At 38.4% G+C, this 17788-nt stretch overlaps 1 protein-coding gene across 1 annotated transcript in view; it reads left to right on the top strand.

Annotated features, from left to right (window-relative positions):
- CUBN (cubilin) overlaps window positions 1-17788 on the top strand; it is a 259861-nt gene that overhangs the window by 10745 nt on the left and 231328 nt on the right. The window contains exons 7-14 of the mRNA XM_034644347.1: window positions 1256-1382; window positions 2560-2722; window positions 4996-5127; window positions 6243-6338; window positions 8350-8468; window positions 8660-8846; window positions 10003-10115; window positions 12717-12951. Coding sequence (XP_034500238.1) covers window positions 1256-1382; window positions 2560-2722; window positions 4996-5127; window positions 6243-6338; window positions 8350-8468; window positions 8660-8846; window positions 10003-10115; window positions 12717-12951 — 1172 coding nt within the window. The remainder of the gene's footprint in view (window positions 1-1255; window positions 1383-2559; window positions 2723-4995; window positions 5128-6242; window positions 6339-8349; window positions 8469-8659; window positions 8847-10002; window positions 10116-12716; window positions 12952-17788) is intronic.

Below are 17788 nucleotides of genomic sequence, written 5' to 3'. Positions count from 1 at the left end.
ACTACTATATAGTACTCGTAGTACTATACTATACTATACTATATAGTATAGAATATACTATAGAAGGAGAAGAAAGATGCCATGGAAAGATGCCACCCCAGCAACAGTTTCCGGGGACCTCCGTGGGTACACCCAGTTCTGTGCCTAGAGCGTGGCTCTTGCTGCTTCTCAAACAGCTAGACTCTCCTCTCCTACACTCTCAGTCACACATTTTTATTCCTCTTCCGACATCAGCTGAGCTCCTTGTGCCTCAACAAGGATTGTTAAAAGAGCTTCTTTACCTTATAGAATGGCCCCTTTCCAGAACACTCAGAAAGTAGTTCCTGGCCATGCAGGTCCTCCCTGTTCCTTGTCTCTGACTCTTTTCCCTGATGGTCAGCTGCTTCTGTGAGGCCCAGCGCTGCTTAAGGCAGGCAAATGGTGACCTCCAGGCCTGGCCCTCCACTCCAGCAGAAGTGCTCAAACATGTGAAAATAAATAAACTTAGGCTCTGTAACCCTCCACCTCCTTCCCCGCCCTAGCTTGCCGTTCTTGTGCCTTCCACATTCCCTCTGAAGCTGCAGGACAGGTAGAAAGCTAACTCGGCAATTTTAAGGATTGCAGTAGTTTAAAACAACTCTGCTCATTTGATTATTATTGAACTGAAATTTTCTCATAATAAAACACCCACTGCAAGCTTGGGTATGATGTAAAATTGCACTTGTAAGTTAAACTGTGGTCATGAAGGAAATGTTACTATGTTAACTACATCTCTTGATAGAAGTAGTGCCCTTTGTAATATGATAATAATTTTTGTATTCCCTGACATGCGGCTATACCATTGCCCCTGTGGGGTTATACAATCTCGGAGAACATTTGGGAAAGTATCAGCTCAGTCAAGGTCACCTGTGCTTACTGGTGGGTCCAGTTGGAGGGACGATGAATGGACTTGATCTCTCCCTTTACCATCCTGAATGAACTCCATCCCCCTTAGTTTATGGATGTCTGACCTTTGAAAGTGCTGCTTGATGACCTGATACCAGAAGAATTTATGGTGGTAGTCGTGCCCAGAGAGTGAGTTGTGCCCCTTTCAGACTGTGTTTTAGAGATAACACATTTACTCAATTTTCTTCCAAGTCTCCAGCCAGGACATCTGGTTTTCTGGTTTACGATTCCACGTGAACACCATTGACTTACAGTTGGAATTATTATTTTTCTCAATTGATGCTAAGAAATAGGCACTTGCCCTGACGTTATGCTCTTGTCTCACCAACAGTTGTCTCTGCTCACCTGAGACACATGGCCCCCAGTGCGCCTCCAGATATGATGACTGTGACAGGGGCTCCAAGGAGCTCTGCGTCCATGGCATCTGTGAGGATCTAGTCCGCGTGCAGGCTGGCCAGGTGAGTCCCTCGCAGAATGGGGCTCCTCGCAGGGAGTCATTGTTGTTCATTCCTCTGCCCGCACGTCTATGTAGGAGCAGAGCTCTGGCAGTGCTGCGGAGAGGAAGTCACTTCCTGCTCTAAAGTGGGGCGCAGGTGAGGGAAAAGATGAGAGTTGTCCATAAATGAGCAGAATACTGGACCCAGAGGTGATATGATTATAGAAATTACTCCCGTTTTTATTACTCCTTCATAAATCTGTCTGTGAGACGTGACCTTCTCGTGGTCTCGTGAGTTGTAACAGTGATGAGACGTGGAAACACCAAAGGCCCACTCTTGCTGGCAACATGCCCTCCTAAGGAGTCTGGATTGTTGCTGGCCTGCAGACTCCGAGTCCCGCCCTGAGTGGCCCCCTGTGCTCTGGATCCTGACAACCTTGACTCCTAACCCTCAAAATCACCTGGCCCAGGCCCGCGTGGCCTTGTATGAGACCTCCAGGTCTTTATTTTTAGTTCTATTTTTTTTTTTTCTACCCATGTGATGGAAAATGGTTCCCTTCCAGTGATGGTGGGAGGAGGGAGTGGGTGGGAGGGGAAGGAGAGACTTTCAAAAAGGAAACAAACAGAATGGATTTTCCAAGGTCTGTGCCTCCATGGGTGTTTTTCCCTCTAAAAACACAGCAGGCTGAGTGGATTGACTTTAATTATATTGACTTACAGTTCTTGATTGTGGTTGCTTTTTCCTTGGCATCTTTGGGGCAAATTATAGGTTTTCCTTACTCCAAAATAAAGATGTTTCTCTTTTTACGTGGTCTGGTCTAAATGCTTAATCATACGGGAAGAAAAAGAGAAGCCACTCTATCGGCCTTCTGGAAACAAACGCTAGAGGAGCAACAGTTGGGGGCTTGGTGAGATTATCAAAGGCTTTTCTTGCTCGTTTTCTTGATGGCCTTTTTTTTTTTTTAAGATTTTTTAAATTTATTTATTCGACAGAGAGAGACAGCCAGCGAGAGAGGGAACACAAGCAGGGGGAGTGGGAGAGGAAGAAGCAGGCTCATAGCAGAGGAGCCTGATGTGGGGCTCGATCCCATAATGCCGGGATCACGCCCTGAGCCAAAGGCAGACGCCTAACCGCTGTGTCACCCAGGCGCCCCTCGTTTTCTTGATGGCCTTCATTCACACTCTTGTCTTTCTGCCAGCCCAAGTACAACTGCATCTGCGAGGCTGGGTGGACGTCCCCGCTGAACAGCTCGGCCTGCGTGCTGGACATAGACGAGTGCAGCCTCCAGCACGCACCGTGCTCAGCGCTCGTGCAGTGCTTCAACACACCAGGCTCTTTCTACTGCGGGGCCTGCCCGACAGGTATGGGGGCTTGTCCATGCCCAGCTGGGCAAGGTGCCAGAACGGATTTCCTTCCACTGCTGAAAGCTAAGACGACCATTCCTAGAAAGCCTTCCAATCCCACATCATGTCCCATTTCACTAACTTCCACTGCAGGCCCATCTTCCTGCTGTAATAATTCAGCAGCAGAAATCAGAGAGCCCGAGCCAAATGCGGGGGGGGGGGGGCAGGGTCGAGCACCTGCTTGCTGTTTCCAGAGGCTGACTTGGACTCGTTCTAGTCCCACCTCCCTTACTGGCCAGATGTTTGCAAACTTGGGCAGATGATTTCACCTCTTAGTGTCACCGCTAGAGTCCAGTAGTCCTCACCTGGGTGTGTCACTGGGAGAACCTGTGGTCTTGCTGTAAATAGGGATGTCTGGCTTCATCTCAGACCCACAGAGACCGAATCTCCAGGTCAGGTCACATGCCGAGTCACTGATAACATAGCCTCTGGGCTCAGAGGCTGCCTGGGTGTGAGTCTCTACTTCATCTCTCAGTATACGAGATCATCATCATCATCCAATCAATGCGTATTTGTAGAGTGCCTACTATGCGCAAAGCACTGTGCTGGGTGCACTGGGGGGCAATTAACCAGACCTCAGAGAGCCTATAAGGCCCATTTGCACTCCTCATGTGTTGTTAGAAGGTGGAGCATATAATATAATTATTTCATGAAAACTTCATTGAGACACTGTGCTAGGCAATTTTTAATTCTTGCAACTATGACAAAATCAAGAAACACTTAGTTTTATTCCACTTTAAAATACAAGACCATGAGGCTTGGAGAAGGTAAATAACTCACCCAAGATGACGTAGCTAATACGCAGTCCCGAGTCAAACCTAGGTCTGCCTGACTGTGGGTCTGACCTGGGCTGCTGAATATTTCATTGAGCTGTCTCATCAAGGAACCCACACACCTGTTGCTTCCTCTAGTGACTTTTGGTTTAGCGACTTTCATGTTACCTGCTTAGCTCTTGTATAACTAGGAAGAAATTGAAAAAACACATAAAAATATTTTCCCTCTTCGTTCTCAGGGGCAACTAAAATGTGCAAATTACCACATTCTTGAAAGTAATTTGCCAGTGACTGACTTTAAAAACTAGAAATCAAAAAAATAAGGTATTTGAACTATAGGATTCTTCTTTTTACTGGAGAAAAAAAGAGAAACAAAAGCTTTTTGTTTTCCTGTTAATCACGTTATTCCCCCCCTGCATCTCAAAATAATACATGCTGCTTATAAAATATAAAGAAACTATAAAAGATGAAAATAAAATGGCCAAAAATGCCCATCGTCTTATCACTCAGAGGACCGCCACTGACATTGGGGCATATTTCCTTCCAGCTCTCTTCTGTGCATTCTTCACCCACAAATACGATAATTTCATAGGTAGATTTTTAGAAGAGGACTCCACTTAGATCAAAGAAAAGAAATATTTTAAAAATTTAGAAGGTTTTAAACATTCTTTTCATAATTTTAGTCATTTGAATAAGACTAATAAAACTCACTGTAACAATTGATTTAAATAGAAATATCTAGAGTAAAATGACCCTCTTTCTTCACCTTCAATATGTTCCTCCTAATGAAACCACTGTTAACAATTGTTCTCTCTCTTCTTTCTCTTCCTTTGCTCATACAAACATGTAGACACATGTGCAGGTTTAAAAAAAAAATTTACCCATATTGGGATCATACTCTGCCTATTATTCTAAAATTCTATATTATTAGTTAAAGTGGATATGGGAAAAATTTTTGGTTAAGTGTGTCAGTGCATGTCATTAAAAATGTCATATTCAGTGGTATAGATGAGTTGTAATAGATTCAGCTATGCTACTAGTGATCATTGAGAGGGTTATTTTTTTTTCCCCTGTTAAACAACTCTGTAGCAGACATCTGCTTACCTACGTCTGTAGGTACTGGCAGTTTTATCACTGCAGAAAAAGTTTAAGAAGTGGAATTGTTGGTCCAAAGGTATACATTTAAAAAATTTTAATGAATACTGCTAGATCCACTTCCAAATAGGTTTTACTAATTAAACTTATGACTAACAACATCTAAGAGTACCTCATTTGCCCACCTCGTTGCCAGAATTTGTTTTTTAAGAATTTAAAACAATGTTTGCTAACCTGAAAGGTAGAGTCTACCTTATTTTAAGCTATGGTTTTATATTATAGTGAAGCCGAATTGACAATTTGCATTTCTTTGTTGTTAACTTGTCTATAGAGCTAACTTTTCAAATCTTCTGATCTTTCTAGGCTGGCAAGGAAATGGATACAGTTGCCAAGATATCAATGAATGTGAGATAAATAATGGTGGTTGTTCTGTGGCTCCACCTGTCACCTGTGTGAATACATTGGGGTCTTACCACTGTCAAGCCTGTCCACCAGGTGCTACACCAAGTTTCCTGACACCATTACAGGCAAAACATACATTTGGAAACAGGGTCTTGTGCTCCATTTTATTTTATTTTATTTTTTATTTTTTTTAGAGAAGAAGAGAGAAAGAGGGAGGAAGAGGGAAGGGCAGAGGGAGACGGAGAGAGAGAATCTTAAGCAGGCTGCACACCCAGTGCCAAACACAATGTGGGGCTTGATCTCATGATCCTGAGAACATAACCTGAGCCGAAATCGAGAGTTGGAAGCTTCACCAACTGAGCCACCCAGGCGCCCTGCTTGTTCTGCATTTTAAATACGACTCTGTCTAAGGAGATATACTGAGTAGTGCCAAAAGTTTTATTTAACTTATGGATTCAGGGCATGTTAGTTCAAGCTATATTATGAAAAGCAATAAAAAATATTTTTAATATCAATGGAAGACAACAAACCTTTACAAATTGTGAAACAGCCTGGGGAGATAATGCAGAATTTGAAACATTTTCTCTGTGGGTCACGGACCTACAGCTCCATTGTTCCCACAAATAATTTATTAATGCAATGTAGTCATGAAATGTTTTACATATAAAGTTAACTAAATAACAGGCAGACTAGTAAGCATATATAATGCATGTTATTTTCCTTTCTCTTCTGGGTAGAAGTCATCACTGCTATTCTGTGATCTAAACTGAGTGACTACCCAAGAAATTCATGGAGTTCTAAGGGATATATTGAAACTATATGTTTTATTAACGTGAAACAACAGTACTTTGGACTTCTACAATAATTTAGCTCTCAGATCATTAAAGGCACTGTAATTAGAAAATGTCAATTTGCTTACTATCAGCACTTTCTAAGTCTACCAGTAGTTTCATTCATCTTTTTATTTTTATTTTTTATTTTTATCATTAGAAACAACCCAGAACATTGTTTCTGCAATCAGGTTCCCATTCTTGTTGTCGTTTTTTCTTAATGATAGGAATTTGTGTATGACGCTTTATATTTACCTTTTCTGTTCTGATGCTAGAAGATCTTTGGTTGGCCTGGTTCATAATATTTGGTTCTCGGATTGGGATTCTTCAATATTCTTAATGTTGTTTGTTATGCCCTCCTCTTGCTCTTGTCATCAGGGTACCAAGGTGATGGAAGAGTGTGCACGCTCATTGACATCTGCTCGGTAAATAATGGAGGCTGCCACCCAGACGCATCATGTTCCTCAGTTCTAGGTGATGACTCTCCCTCTGGTTTGGAGTATCTTAACACAACCCTCGAAAACAAATCAACATTTTAAAAACAAAATCTCCTATCCTTAAAATTCTTATTTTGATATTCTAACCAAAAAGTAATCCTTGTTTTAAAACTACATTCGGATTTTTTAATGTAATAGACTATGGCTGTTCTCTGGTCTGGCCTAATTTAGCAATTATTTCCCAAGATAAGCCACATAAATGATTTATAACTGTATTAAAGAAAACAGCAAGGAGAAAAGGAGGAAGGACCACCTGTCAATTCCCTTTAAAGACTCTTTTTTTTTTCAATGCCATTGGCCAGGACTGAGCCCTGCTGCTAACCTTGGCTGCAAGGGAGGCTGGGAAATGTAGTTTATTTCAGGTGCTTATCCCTCCAGTTAAAATAAAAAATTCACTACTAAAGAATGGAAAAATGGATCTAGGGCAATAACCAATAGCGCCTGCAATGTTGTGTAAGAGAAGTTTAACTTCCTATAATTTAACAAATATGTATTGCTAAATTTTCTCTGAGAAATGTATCAGTTTATACTCACAACAGTGTATGAAAGTATACATGTATTCTACTCTTGACAGTAATGGATGCTATTGTTATTTTCCATTTTGGTCAATTTTATAGGCAAAAATTGCCTTCCCATTATTTTAATTTCGGCCATATCAAAATTCATTTTTGATCACTAATAATTAATACTTTATTTTATTTTTAAGGATCTTATTTATTAGACAGAGAGAGCAAGAGAGAGTGCACAAGCAGAGGGAGAGGGGCAGAGGGCGAGGGAGAAGCAGGCTCCCCACTGAGCAGGGAGCCCACACAGGGCTTGATCCTGGGATCCTGGGATCATGACCTGAGCTGAAGACAGATGCTTAACTGCCTGAGCCACCCGGGTGACCCAATAATTAATACTTCTTATGTATTGACTGGCTGTATTTTTTTTTCTATGTGTTCATGTCCTTTGTTCATCTGCTTTCTTATTGATTTGTAAAATTTCATTATGTACTAAGGATATTATATCATTATCTGTCTTACTCTATTTAGAAGTTTAAAATTTCTATGTAGTCAAAAAGATAAATCTTTTCTTATAGGATTTTCTCCTCTTGGAATTAGGGCTTTCCTACAGAATCCTAAAAATAGTCAAGTGCTTGCTCTTTGGTACTTTCATTTATTTTTAACATTAAGATATTTGATCTTTTGGCAATTTATTTTTATCTATAGCATCAAATAGACATTTAGCTTGATATTTTTGTTCAAATGCATGGCTCCAACTTCATTTATTGAATAATGTATCATATCTCTTATTTTCAAATACCACTTTTATTTTTACTGACATGATATATCTATGCACATATGTTAAAAAATACTTATGCATATATATGTATGTGTATAATATATATAACATATATGTATATACTGTGACTCTTAAATGTTTATTAAATAATTAACAGCATATTGAAGTAGTTAAGAACATGGATTCTAGAAAAATACTGGTTCGATTTTGATTTTTTACTTGGTGTCACTATATTGTAGCTGTGTGTCCTTGGTCAAGGCACTTAATCTTTCTGTGTCTTGTCCTCATCTGTAAATGGGGATTAAAATAGTACCTATTTATAGTCAATATGGGTGCGGTGCTTGCGGCAGATACCATCTTCGTGAGAATACCCTTTTCTGCTGCCAGCCCCTCCATGAGAAACTCCCCTTTCCCTTGGTGTACCTCATATTTGTACACAACTCAAGACCATGACATATGGACTGACAGCACCAGTGCCAATTTTTATATAAAGTATTGGAAATGCGTTAATGCCTTTCTTATTTTTAAGATTAAAAAATAGAACAAGATTCTAATATTTTCTCCTTATGCCTGGCATTTCTGCCCCGAGAGATATGCAGACTTGACTTTGGCAACTTCTTATCTAGGCAACAGAGCCCAAGTTTTGTTACTGGGTCTGAGTCGAGGAGATCTGTATTTATACATCCATTTTGATTTCTAAACAGGTTCCTTACCTCTCTGCACTTGTCTCCCGGGGTACACTGGAAATGGTTATGGGCCAAATGGATGTGTGCAACTCAGTAATATTTGCCAGAGCCACCCCTGTTTAAATGGACAGTGCATTGTGAGTCCTTTATTCTTCTTTACTTAGCAACTACCATTTCAATGAATTATTACAAATTAGGCTACCAGAAGATGTTTGTGGCTCAACACCTGCTACAGACGTCATGTAACACTAATTTTCTTTGTTTTTTGGGTTGATTCATGTTTATCATTGTTCATTTGTTTTATGGTGCTATGTTTTTCTTTCCTTAGGAAACAGTCTCTGGTTATCTCTGTACGTGTGAATCAGGTTGGGCGGGCATCAACTGTACAGAAAATATAAACGAGTGTCTGAGCAACCCCTGCTTGAATGGGGGGACTTGTGTGGATGGCGTTAATGCTTTCAGTTGTGAATGCACACGCTTCTGGACTGGACTCCTCTGTCAGATTCCCCAGCAAGGTACGCTCCGCATGTTTCCCCCACAGTTGCTCACGGCTTGGAAGGATCATCGCTTAGTGAGGCCGGCCTGAGATTCTTCTATGTCCTTGTCTAACGGCTCAAGTGCTTACAACTAAGCCTTCCCTTGCAGCATAGTCTAGAATTGACAAGGTGAATATTTATCTCAGTTTGAGCCAGAAGAATCTTCCTTCTAAGGAAGAATTAGATTAGTATTTGCCATTTTTACTATGTCTGTTCTGAAAACAAAATATGCTAAGGTATTATAGTTCTCTAAGGGAGACTTTTCTCTGCAGCAGCCATTTCGTTTCTCTATAGTATTACACTAAACCATGTCAGTCTCCTGCTCTAGGACACACAGTCACTCCCCATTGCCCCCCTGTTAAATAAAGATTGGGACTGTTTTTCAATTATTCTCTATAACTTGGCCTTACCGTATCCAATTAACCTTATTTTTCACTAGTTCCCGAATAATACTCCCTTTCCAAGCCAGACATCTTTTCTTATCACCTGACCCCACGTACCACCATGCCGCATTCCTTTATTTGGGATATTTTTCTCCCCAGACGTCTCCAAATTCTTCTTTTGCTTCGCATCCAAATGTCTCTGTCCCTCAGGAGTACTTTACCTTCAAGTCTCAGTCTCCTTCATCAAGCCTCTTCTGATTACTCCAGCCCTCTTCGTATAGCTCTTGATTCGGAATCAACACATTTATTGAGACTTCATTATGTGTTTAGGACTCTGGTAGATGCTATAGAGAAATAAGCATAAAATACTATCTCTGCATATTATCTGTTTATCTTCTGCTTGAGGAGACTAGTCTAATACAAAATGGCAGGGAAGAGACAAGGGCTAAGTTGTGTAGGGTCAACTCAAGGATCAAGGACTCAGAGAGAATGGGAGCCAGGCAAAACCAAAAGAGACAGGGGAGGTTCACGGTGGTGACAAGGACATACCAAGTGGACTTCGAACAACAGGTGGGACTTAGGGGGGTGTCCGAGGAAAAAGGGGACTGGGAGAAGAAAAGAGTGGCAGGGCATTTGTCTCTGGTGTTAATTTCTTGGACTCCTCTAATATTTCAGCCGCAGGGTTAGAGTTGCCGAGCCTCTTCCTTTTCAGAGTCTCTGTAAAGCAGAATTCATCTTCTTTCCCTTTGCAGTTTGTGGAGGGTCCCTCTCAGGGATGAGTGGAAGTTTCAGCTATATGAGCCCTGACGTTGGTTATGTACATGATGTCAACTGCTTCTGGGTTATCCGAACTGAAGAGGGAAAGGTAAATGTCGTATCTCCTGCCCAAATGTGCATTTCATTTATATACATGAATATGTAATTTGTGTACATATTACATAAAATGCATATAGTGGTAATCCAACCATCATATATTGAGGACCTACTAGGTGTCAGGCTTTGGGATAGATATTTTATGCACCTTTGTCAAACCTTACTTATGTCAAAACTTACTATTTTATGCACCTTACTCAAACCTAACTCTTTGAAATAGGTGATAGTATCCTCATTTTATAGACGAAATAATGAAAACGAAGAGAAGCTAAGTAATTTTTTAAAACCACTTTTTAGCTGGTAATTAGACTAGCTGGATTTCAAAGTCAAGTTTGACTGATTCCAAAGTCCACGCTTTGTGCTTTAAAGATAATTCTCTGCTGGGATTGGCTGACTGCAAGCGGGGAATTTGTAAAGTCCTGTTGTTCCTGAGACAGTCGTGTTTGAAGATGACCAATCAGTGTTCTGTTGATTATTTAGCAAAAAGGGACGACTATGAAGACGGTTTTCTTATCAGAGGCTTCTCTGTGCCATTGTGCTGTGTTAATTGCTTTACATACATTGTGTCATTGTATTTTAACTCATAACCCTACCCTGAAAGATAAGAATTGTTATTCTCATTTAACATCTGTGGAAAGGGAGCCTGGAGCAGCTGAGGAATTAGTCCAAGGTCACAAGGTTTGTAAGTGGCATGCTGTGACCCAAACCCAGGCTGTTCTACTCCAGTGATTCTGTACTGCTGCATAGACGCTCTTCAAATTGAGATCTGACCCCAAGGTTTTTAGTGCTTTTATCCCCAGCATTCACTACTCAGACTTTTCCAAATATCTAGTTCTCAACCAGTTCCCAGACTCATTAAAATGAAGTTTGTATGTCTGAATAGATAAGATTTTCCCTTGAAATTCTGTGAACTTTTTCCAGCAAAATAATGTTACCGGGGTCATTGTACAACGGTCACAGCACATTTTTTCCCTTGAGACGGGAGGATTCTTTGGGGCCTGGTGACCCCACAATAGCACCAACTCCAAAATCGATTTCCCATTGAGTATGTTATCTGAATTTCCTTCCTCCCATTTAGTGTTCATGAATTCTATTTCCTGACATTGAAAACATTTTTCTTCCAAAAAAAGTCATTTTCTGAAAAAATTTTAATACTTTTATTATTGATTTGTAAAAAAAATAATAATCATGCTGTTTTTCTTGATTATTGAGTTCATAACTTCTTATCTCCACAATTTACATAATATAGTAGAAATTTTATGGAAATCAGGATAGTTTAATTTATGAACACTTATTTGATTTTTATTGAACTTGCTTCAAGGACAAAAATTATGCAATGTTGGGTAGCAGATCTTAAAAATGCCCTAGCATAGAATTTCAAAAATATCCTGATACCCTTTCTCATTAGCTAAATGCTGTTGTGATTTTAGATCATAATGGAAATAAAATTCGACAGCCTCCTTTTAGTAGTTCGACTCTTTTAAGTGATGTTATCCGTACAAAATCTTTTTTATTTTTGTAATTATATTATTATATTTAAATTTGTATGTTCCAACATTTCAACTTGCAAATGTATTTTTGTGTTTATGCTAGTCTCCCTGTCTGCTCAGAACCCTTCGGATTACTTTTTCCCTATTCTCCAGTCTTGGTATTACTCATCTCTTAATGATATCCAACCACTGAGGACTTGCCGACCTAACACACACATACACCATGCCTACTCAGTCTACACCTGAGGTTGTCAATCTGTTAGTATATTGTTGAGAGGTTCAGAGAACCCTCAGGAATCAGCATCTCTGGGGGGTCAGTGAACATTTGTGCGTATGCTACACACTACAGGTTGTTCAGGTGACCAGGGTATAAATTCTTATGAATGGTGATCTTAGTTACATTTAATTCAAGGTAGAATTTTCAAACATCCTATGTATTTTACTGATGTGGAAGCGCTGTCAACCATACATTTGAAGTGCCTTTATTTAATGGACTTGACAGTTTAATGAAATCTAGATAAACATATTTCATTAACCCATTCAGTAACAACTCAATGGGTAAAAAGTTTCAGTTATGCAAGATGTGTAAGGTCTAGAGATGTGATGTATAACACTGTGCCTCTAACAGTATGGTATGGTGACCTTCAACATTTGTTAAGACAGTGGCTCTCATGTTGTAGTCTTACCACTATAAGAAAAATAGAAAGAGAGACACAAGGAAACACTGGGAGGTGCTGGATATGCCTATTACATTGATGGTGGTGATGGCATCACAGGTGTTGGCGTATGTCCAAAAACTAATCAAATCGTACACATTTAATATGTGCAGTTCTTTGTATACCAATTACACCTCAATAAAGCTGTTAAAAATCTATTTCATTAATGTTAAGGTTTTTGGTATATTTTGATATTAGCTGAAGCCTAAGCAATTTTTAACACAAGTTATTGAGTATGTACATTTGTCATATGTATTTGTGGATAATCGGGAAGTTATAGATGTCTCTTGAGAGGTGACAATATGAATGCTTCCTAATTAGTGGAAGAAATGCTGTAGAATTAATATGGAAATGAAAAACAATATATTGTGGCCTTTACATTTTTAGGTGCTGCGTATCTCTTTCACTTTTTTCCGGTTAGAATCAGTGAGCAATTGTCCACACGAGTTCCTTCAGGTTCATGATGGGGATTCCTCTGCAGCACTCCAACTGGGAAGATTCTGTGGCTCCATTCTCCCTCATGAACTCCTCAGTAGTGACAATGCCCTCTATTTTCATCTCCATTCTGAGCATTTCAGAAATGAGAGAGGCTTTACAATAAGATGGGAAACCGAGCAACCAGGTATGTTTAAACATGAAGAAAAATCAAGCAAAATCTTAAGATTATTAAGTTTTCTTCATTAGTGTTAGACTTGTGGATTATATTAAATGTTTTGAGATCCAGGAATTATATCATACTTTTATAATTCTTTTAAAATCAAATAAATCTAAAATGAATTAGAATTTCATTTTGTGTTTGGAGATAACAAAATTTGGATGAACAAAAAAAGATTAAAAACCGTGAGTCTTAATAGGTCCCTTATGAAATTACCAAACAGCATTCTTTTTTTTATAATAATATTTTTTATTATATTATGTTAGTCACCATACAGTACATCCCTAGTTTTTGATGTAAAGTTCCATGATTCATTACTTGCGTATAACACCCAGTGCACCATGCAATACGTGCCCTCCTTAATACCCAAACAGCATTCTTATAAACTCTACTGGTAAATTACTGCAGGGATGCTGTTGACGACATTGCTATTTTGTTGTTGTTTTGTCTTTTGGAGCTTTATTTATTTATTTAGCTTTTTACTATACAATTTTTAAACAGGTAAAAAAGCAGATAGAACAGTACACTGACCCTCCAATTCATTCATCAATAAATCTGTACATCTGTTTCTGGACTTTCTCAGCTTTTCTATTGGTCTATTTCTCTCTCCTTGTGCCACATTGGCTTAACTACTGAAGCTTGAAATCTGGTGTGTAAATCGTATAACTTGGTTCTTTTAAAGTATGCTAGATCCTTTATATTTTCCTATAAATTTTAGAATCAATTTGTTAATTTTCCCCCAAACTCTGCTGGGATTTTGTTGGCATTGTCCTGAATCTATAATTAACTGGGGAAGATATGACTTCTTAAAAATATTGACCCTGTCCATTTATGATATCTCTTTTTAATTTACCTTAGCAATGATTTATAGATTCCAGTGTTTATTCCACATAATTTTGTTGCTTTTTTCTAGATATTTGATATTTTATACTATGTAAAATGATAGTTTTTCTAAAATGTCATTTTTATGTGTTGTTAGTATATAGAAATATGACATTTTTAAAAATATTTGATTTCGAATCTGGCCACATTGCTAAAATCATTAATTGATTCTAATCGCTTTTTTTGGTAGATTCTTTTGGATTTCTCTACATACACAGTTATGCAATCTGTGAGTAAAGGCTGTTTTTCTTTGTTAAGAAACAAAATTTAATAGAGTAAATTTGAAGATCTAATTGGTTTTATTAAACAATACATGAAGGGGGCAGCATCCCACCTAGCAAACAGAGGGGAGCCCTGAGGCATTGTATGAAATGAAAAGTTTTTATAGGAAGGAGGGTGGGGCAAGAAATTATTAGCAAAAGAATAAAGATTATTCCAGGCAAGGTCTTCCCTCAGGGGGAAGAATGAGGGGTCTAATTGTGCAGATTACCTCATCTTCCTTTGGGGGATGGAGAGAGCCCATGTGGCAGACTCATTGGCCCTAAGTGAAAAATTCCTGATGGACAGGTTGAGATGACATTTCTAGGGGAGGTTGAAAGTGCAATTAGATTAGATATTAAGCCCATGTTTGGGGACTTGGACTAAGTGACACTATTGTGGGCCTGTGGTTTTCCTTTTAACATCTTCCTTTCCAGTCGTTGTAACTATCATTTCTTTCTTTTTCTCAACCTATTTATTGCCTGGCTAGGGCATCCAGTACCATGCTGAACAAAAGTGGTGTAGTGGGCATCATTTTTTTGTTCCCAACCTCATAAGGGAAAATGTTCAGTATTTAACCATTGAGCATAATATTTTAGATGTAAGTTTTTGTAGATAACTCTTATCAGATGAAGGAAGTTCACTCCAAATTACTATTGCTGTATAACAAATTGCCCACAAATTTAGTGTTGTAGAACATTAATCATTTTATTATGCGTCTGGTTTTGTGGACCAGGAATTTGGAAAGGGCCCAATTATCATTTGATCTGTCAAGCAGTTACAATCAGATGTTGGCTGGAACTGTAGTCATCTACAGGCTCAACTAGGCTGGAAACCTAAGATGACTCACTCAGTTGATGCTGGCTTTTGGATAAGAGTTGAACCAGGCTGTTGGCTTGAGTGCCTCCATGTAGCCCCTCTCTGATGATGGTCTTAGCGTAGTGGAACTTCTTTCATGGCACTTGGCTTTTCTTAGAGCAAGCCTTACAACAGACCCAGGAAGGTGCTGCATGGCTTTTTCAGACCTATCCTTGGAAGTCATATTTCTGTGTTATTTCTGTCATACTTTTTACTGGTTGAAGCACTCATAAGCCCTCCCAGATTTAAGGGGAGGAGACAGAGACCCCACCTCAATGGAAGAAGTGTCAAAAATTTTGTGAATGTTTTAAAACCATCTCACCTTTTATTCCTAGCTTGTCAAGAATTTTTATCATGAATGGCTGTTGAAATATATTAAATACTTTTTCTAAATCTATTGAGATGATCACATGGTTTTCCTCCCCTGCTTCTGTCATTTTTCCTTTCTCCTCTCCTTCTGGAACTCAAATTATACATATGGTGGAGATTTTGACTGTCTCATAGCTCTTATACTTTTAAATGTCGTCTTCCCCTGTGTACATGCAGCTTAAGATTCAGCTAAGGGACCAAGGAAACTCTTACAAATTTTTTGGTTGTTATGGCCATGCAGCTGTCTTCTCTATAGTACCTCATTCCCAAATCCCAGCCACTCTAGGAGCCCCACGTTCTGAGTTTTGTTTCTTTCACCCGCAAGAATATTGCTGCTACTTTGACTTCACTGCCCTGCACTGCAGTTTGGGAAATGCACACAGGGAGAACATACTTGGGTGAATGTGGGACTTACACTTGTGCTTCCCTCCCTTCAAGGGTCACAGTCCTTCACTGTTCGCTTCTCAATGCCTGAAGACAATAAAAACTAAAACAAACAATAATTCCTTATTATTAAAAACTATCAACTGTTGCTCACATTTGTTATAGAAACTGTTGTTTGTCTTGTAGGTTATCCCATATTCTAGATTTTGCTAGAATGGTTTGATCAAATTCAGTTTTATGTTTAGGGGGACAAAAATAATTGTGTTAGGAGGTACTCAATGCCCATTTGCCTCCCTATAATGACTGCAACATTGATTAGAGTGTTTTGATTTTCTCAGGTTGATCTTTCCATTAAAAAGCTTCTCTTTTGCCCTTTCTCTAATGGTCTTAGCAACCCATAGGTTCATTGTTTAGATTAATTGGGGCTTTCAAAACGATGACAGTTGAATTTTATCATTTCTTTTTTATTTATTATCTGGACTTCTTCAATGGAGTAGAACTTTCCCATATCAAATATTTCATTACTCTCACATACAAATCATTTAGAAAAGTTAGGATAAATCCTTGATTCTTCCCCGTTTTTCTCCCATAATCAAATTAATGACTTCATTTCCTAGCTTTCTGCAGAATGAACAATTACTTATTACTCTTTTTATTTTGTTTTAGTTTTAGTACTAAATATGAGCTCATATTTTATCATATTTGATATATTATAATCCATTCTAGACATTTTTTTTATGTTAAAATGTTCCATATTTGGCTAGTGGGAAAACTTTCAAGTTCGTTTCTGAGGCTCTTTGACCCAATTCCAGTTACTTTTGGAAACTTGTTTGCTTTCTGCTCTGAAAGATGTTTCAGGTTCTTCCTATATATTTATTACATTAGGACTGGAACCAATTATTTCTCTGAAGAGTTAGTACTCCTCGAATGGGAAATGATGTTTAGATTCTATAATCTGGGTGCGAGGAGTGGCTATTGCTACTAGTTGAACAGAGTCTCTAGAACTTTCAGTGGAAGGAACTAGAAATTTTTTTTTTATATAATTATTTTTTAAGTAGGCTTCATGCCCAGTGTGGAGCCCAGTGTGGGGCTTGAACTCATGACGCTGAAATCAAGACCTGAGCTGAGATCAAGAGTCAGACACCTAATCAACTGAGCCACCTGGGCACCCCTATTTTTATTAGTTTTAAAGAAAAAATATATTATGCATTCTTAGTAATCTTCCAATATATTAGTATATTGAAATTACAGGTTTTTTATTATATATTTGTACCTCTTCTCACTCCACGAAAAATCTGGGTTCCCAAGGACATTAACATATTACCTATGTACTTAATCCTACTGTATGAATTTTCAAAGTAACAATACCAATATTATTACTAATAATATGATAACCAAAAGCCGTTTACTATTCCTGGGATATTCTTTTTGTACTTAATATATGTTTCACTCAGGCTCTGTAATCAAACTTTACAGTATTTTAAAGCGTCTTGGAATATTTCTACTCTTCATGTTTAAATTGTTAGTTCAAAAGTTATTTCATATTGTTTCATTTTGCTTGTGATTTTAAAGATTTCACGTTTTCATTTTTATTGAATTTTGCTTCATAATTATGTAAAACATATTCATAGTTCCAAAGCCAAATCAAAATTCATGGTAAATTTGGAGAAGTCTAACCTTCATCCCTGTCCCTTCTGTCTTTTTCCTTTCTTCTCCCAAAGGTAACAATTTTTATTAGTTTCGATTTATCCTTCCATTTAAAAAATACAAGCAGATAATCACATATGATCATATTTCCCCCTTTTTAAAAAAAAAAAGGCAGCATACAATATGCACTGCTTTGTAGTTTGCTTTTTCACTTGATATATCCTAGAGACTACTCCATAACGAGAGCTTAGTGTGCATTACATGGATATCTCATTCATTGTCTATTCAGTCAGTACTCTCTTGATGAGTATTTGGCTTGTTTCCAGTCTTTTGGAATTCCAAATTGTACTGCAACAAAGTCCTTGTGAATTTGTCTTATTGCATTTTTGCCAATGTATCTTTGGGA

Source organism: Ailuropoda melanoleuca, chromosome 15, assembly GCF_002007445.2.
Source record: "Ailuropoda melanoleuca isolate Jingjing chromosome 15, ASM200744v2, whole genome shotgun sequence".
NCBI lineage: Eukaryota > Metazoa > Chordata > Mammalia > Carnivora > Ursidae > Ailuropoda > Ailuropoda melanoleuca.
Note: the sequence above shows the minus strand (reverse complement) of the source record. Positions and strands in the feature narration are given on the sequence as shown.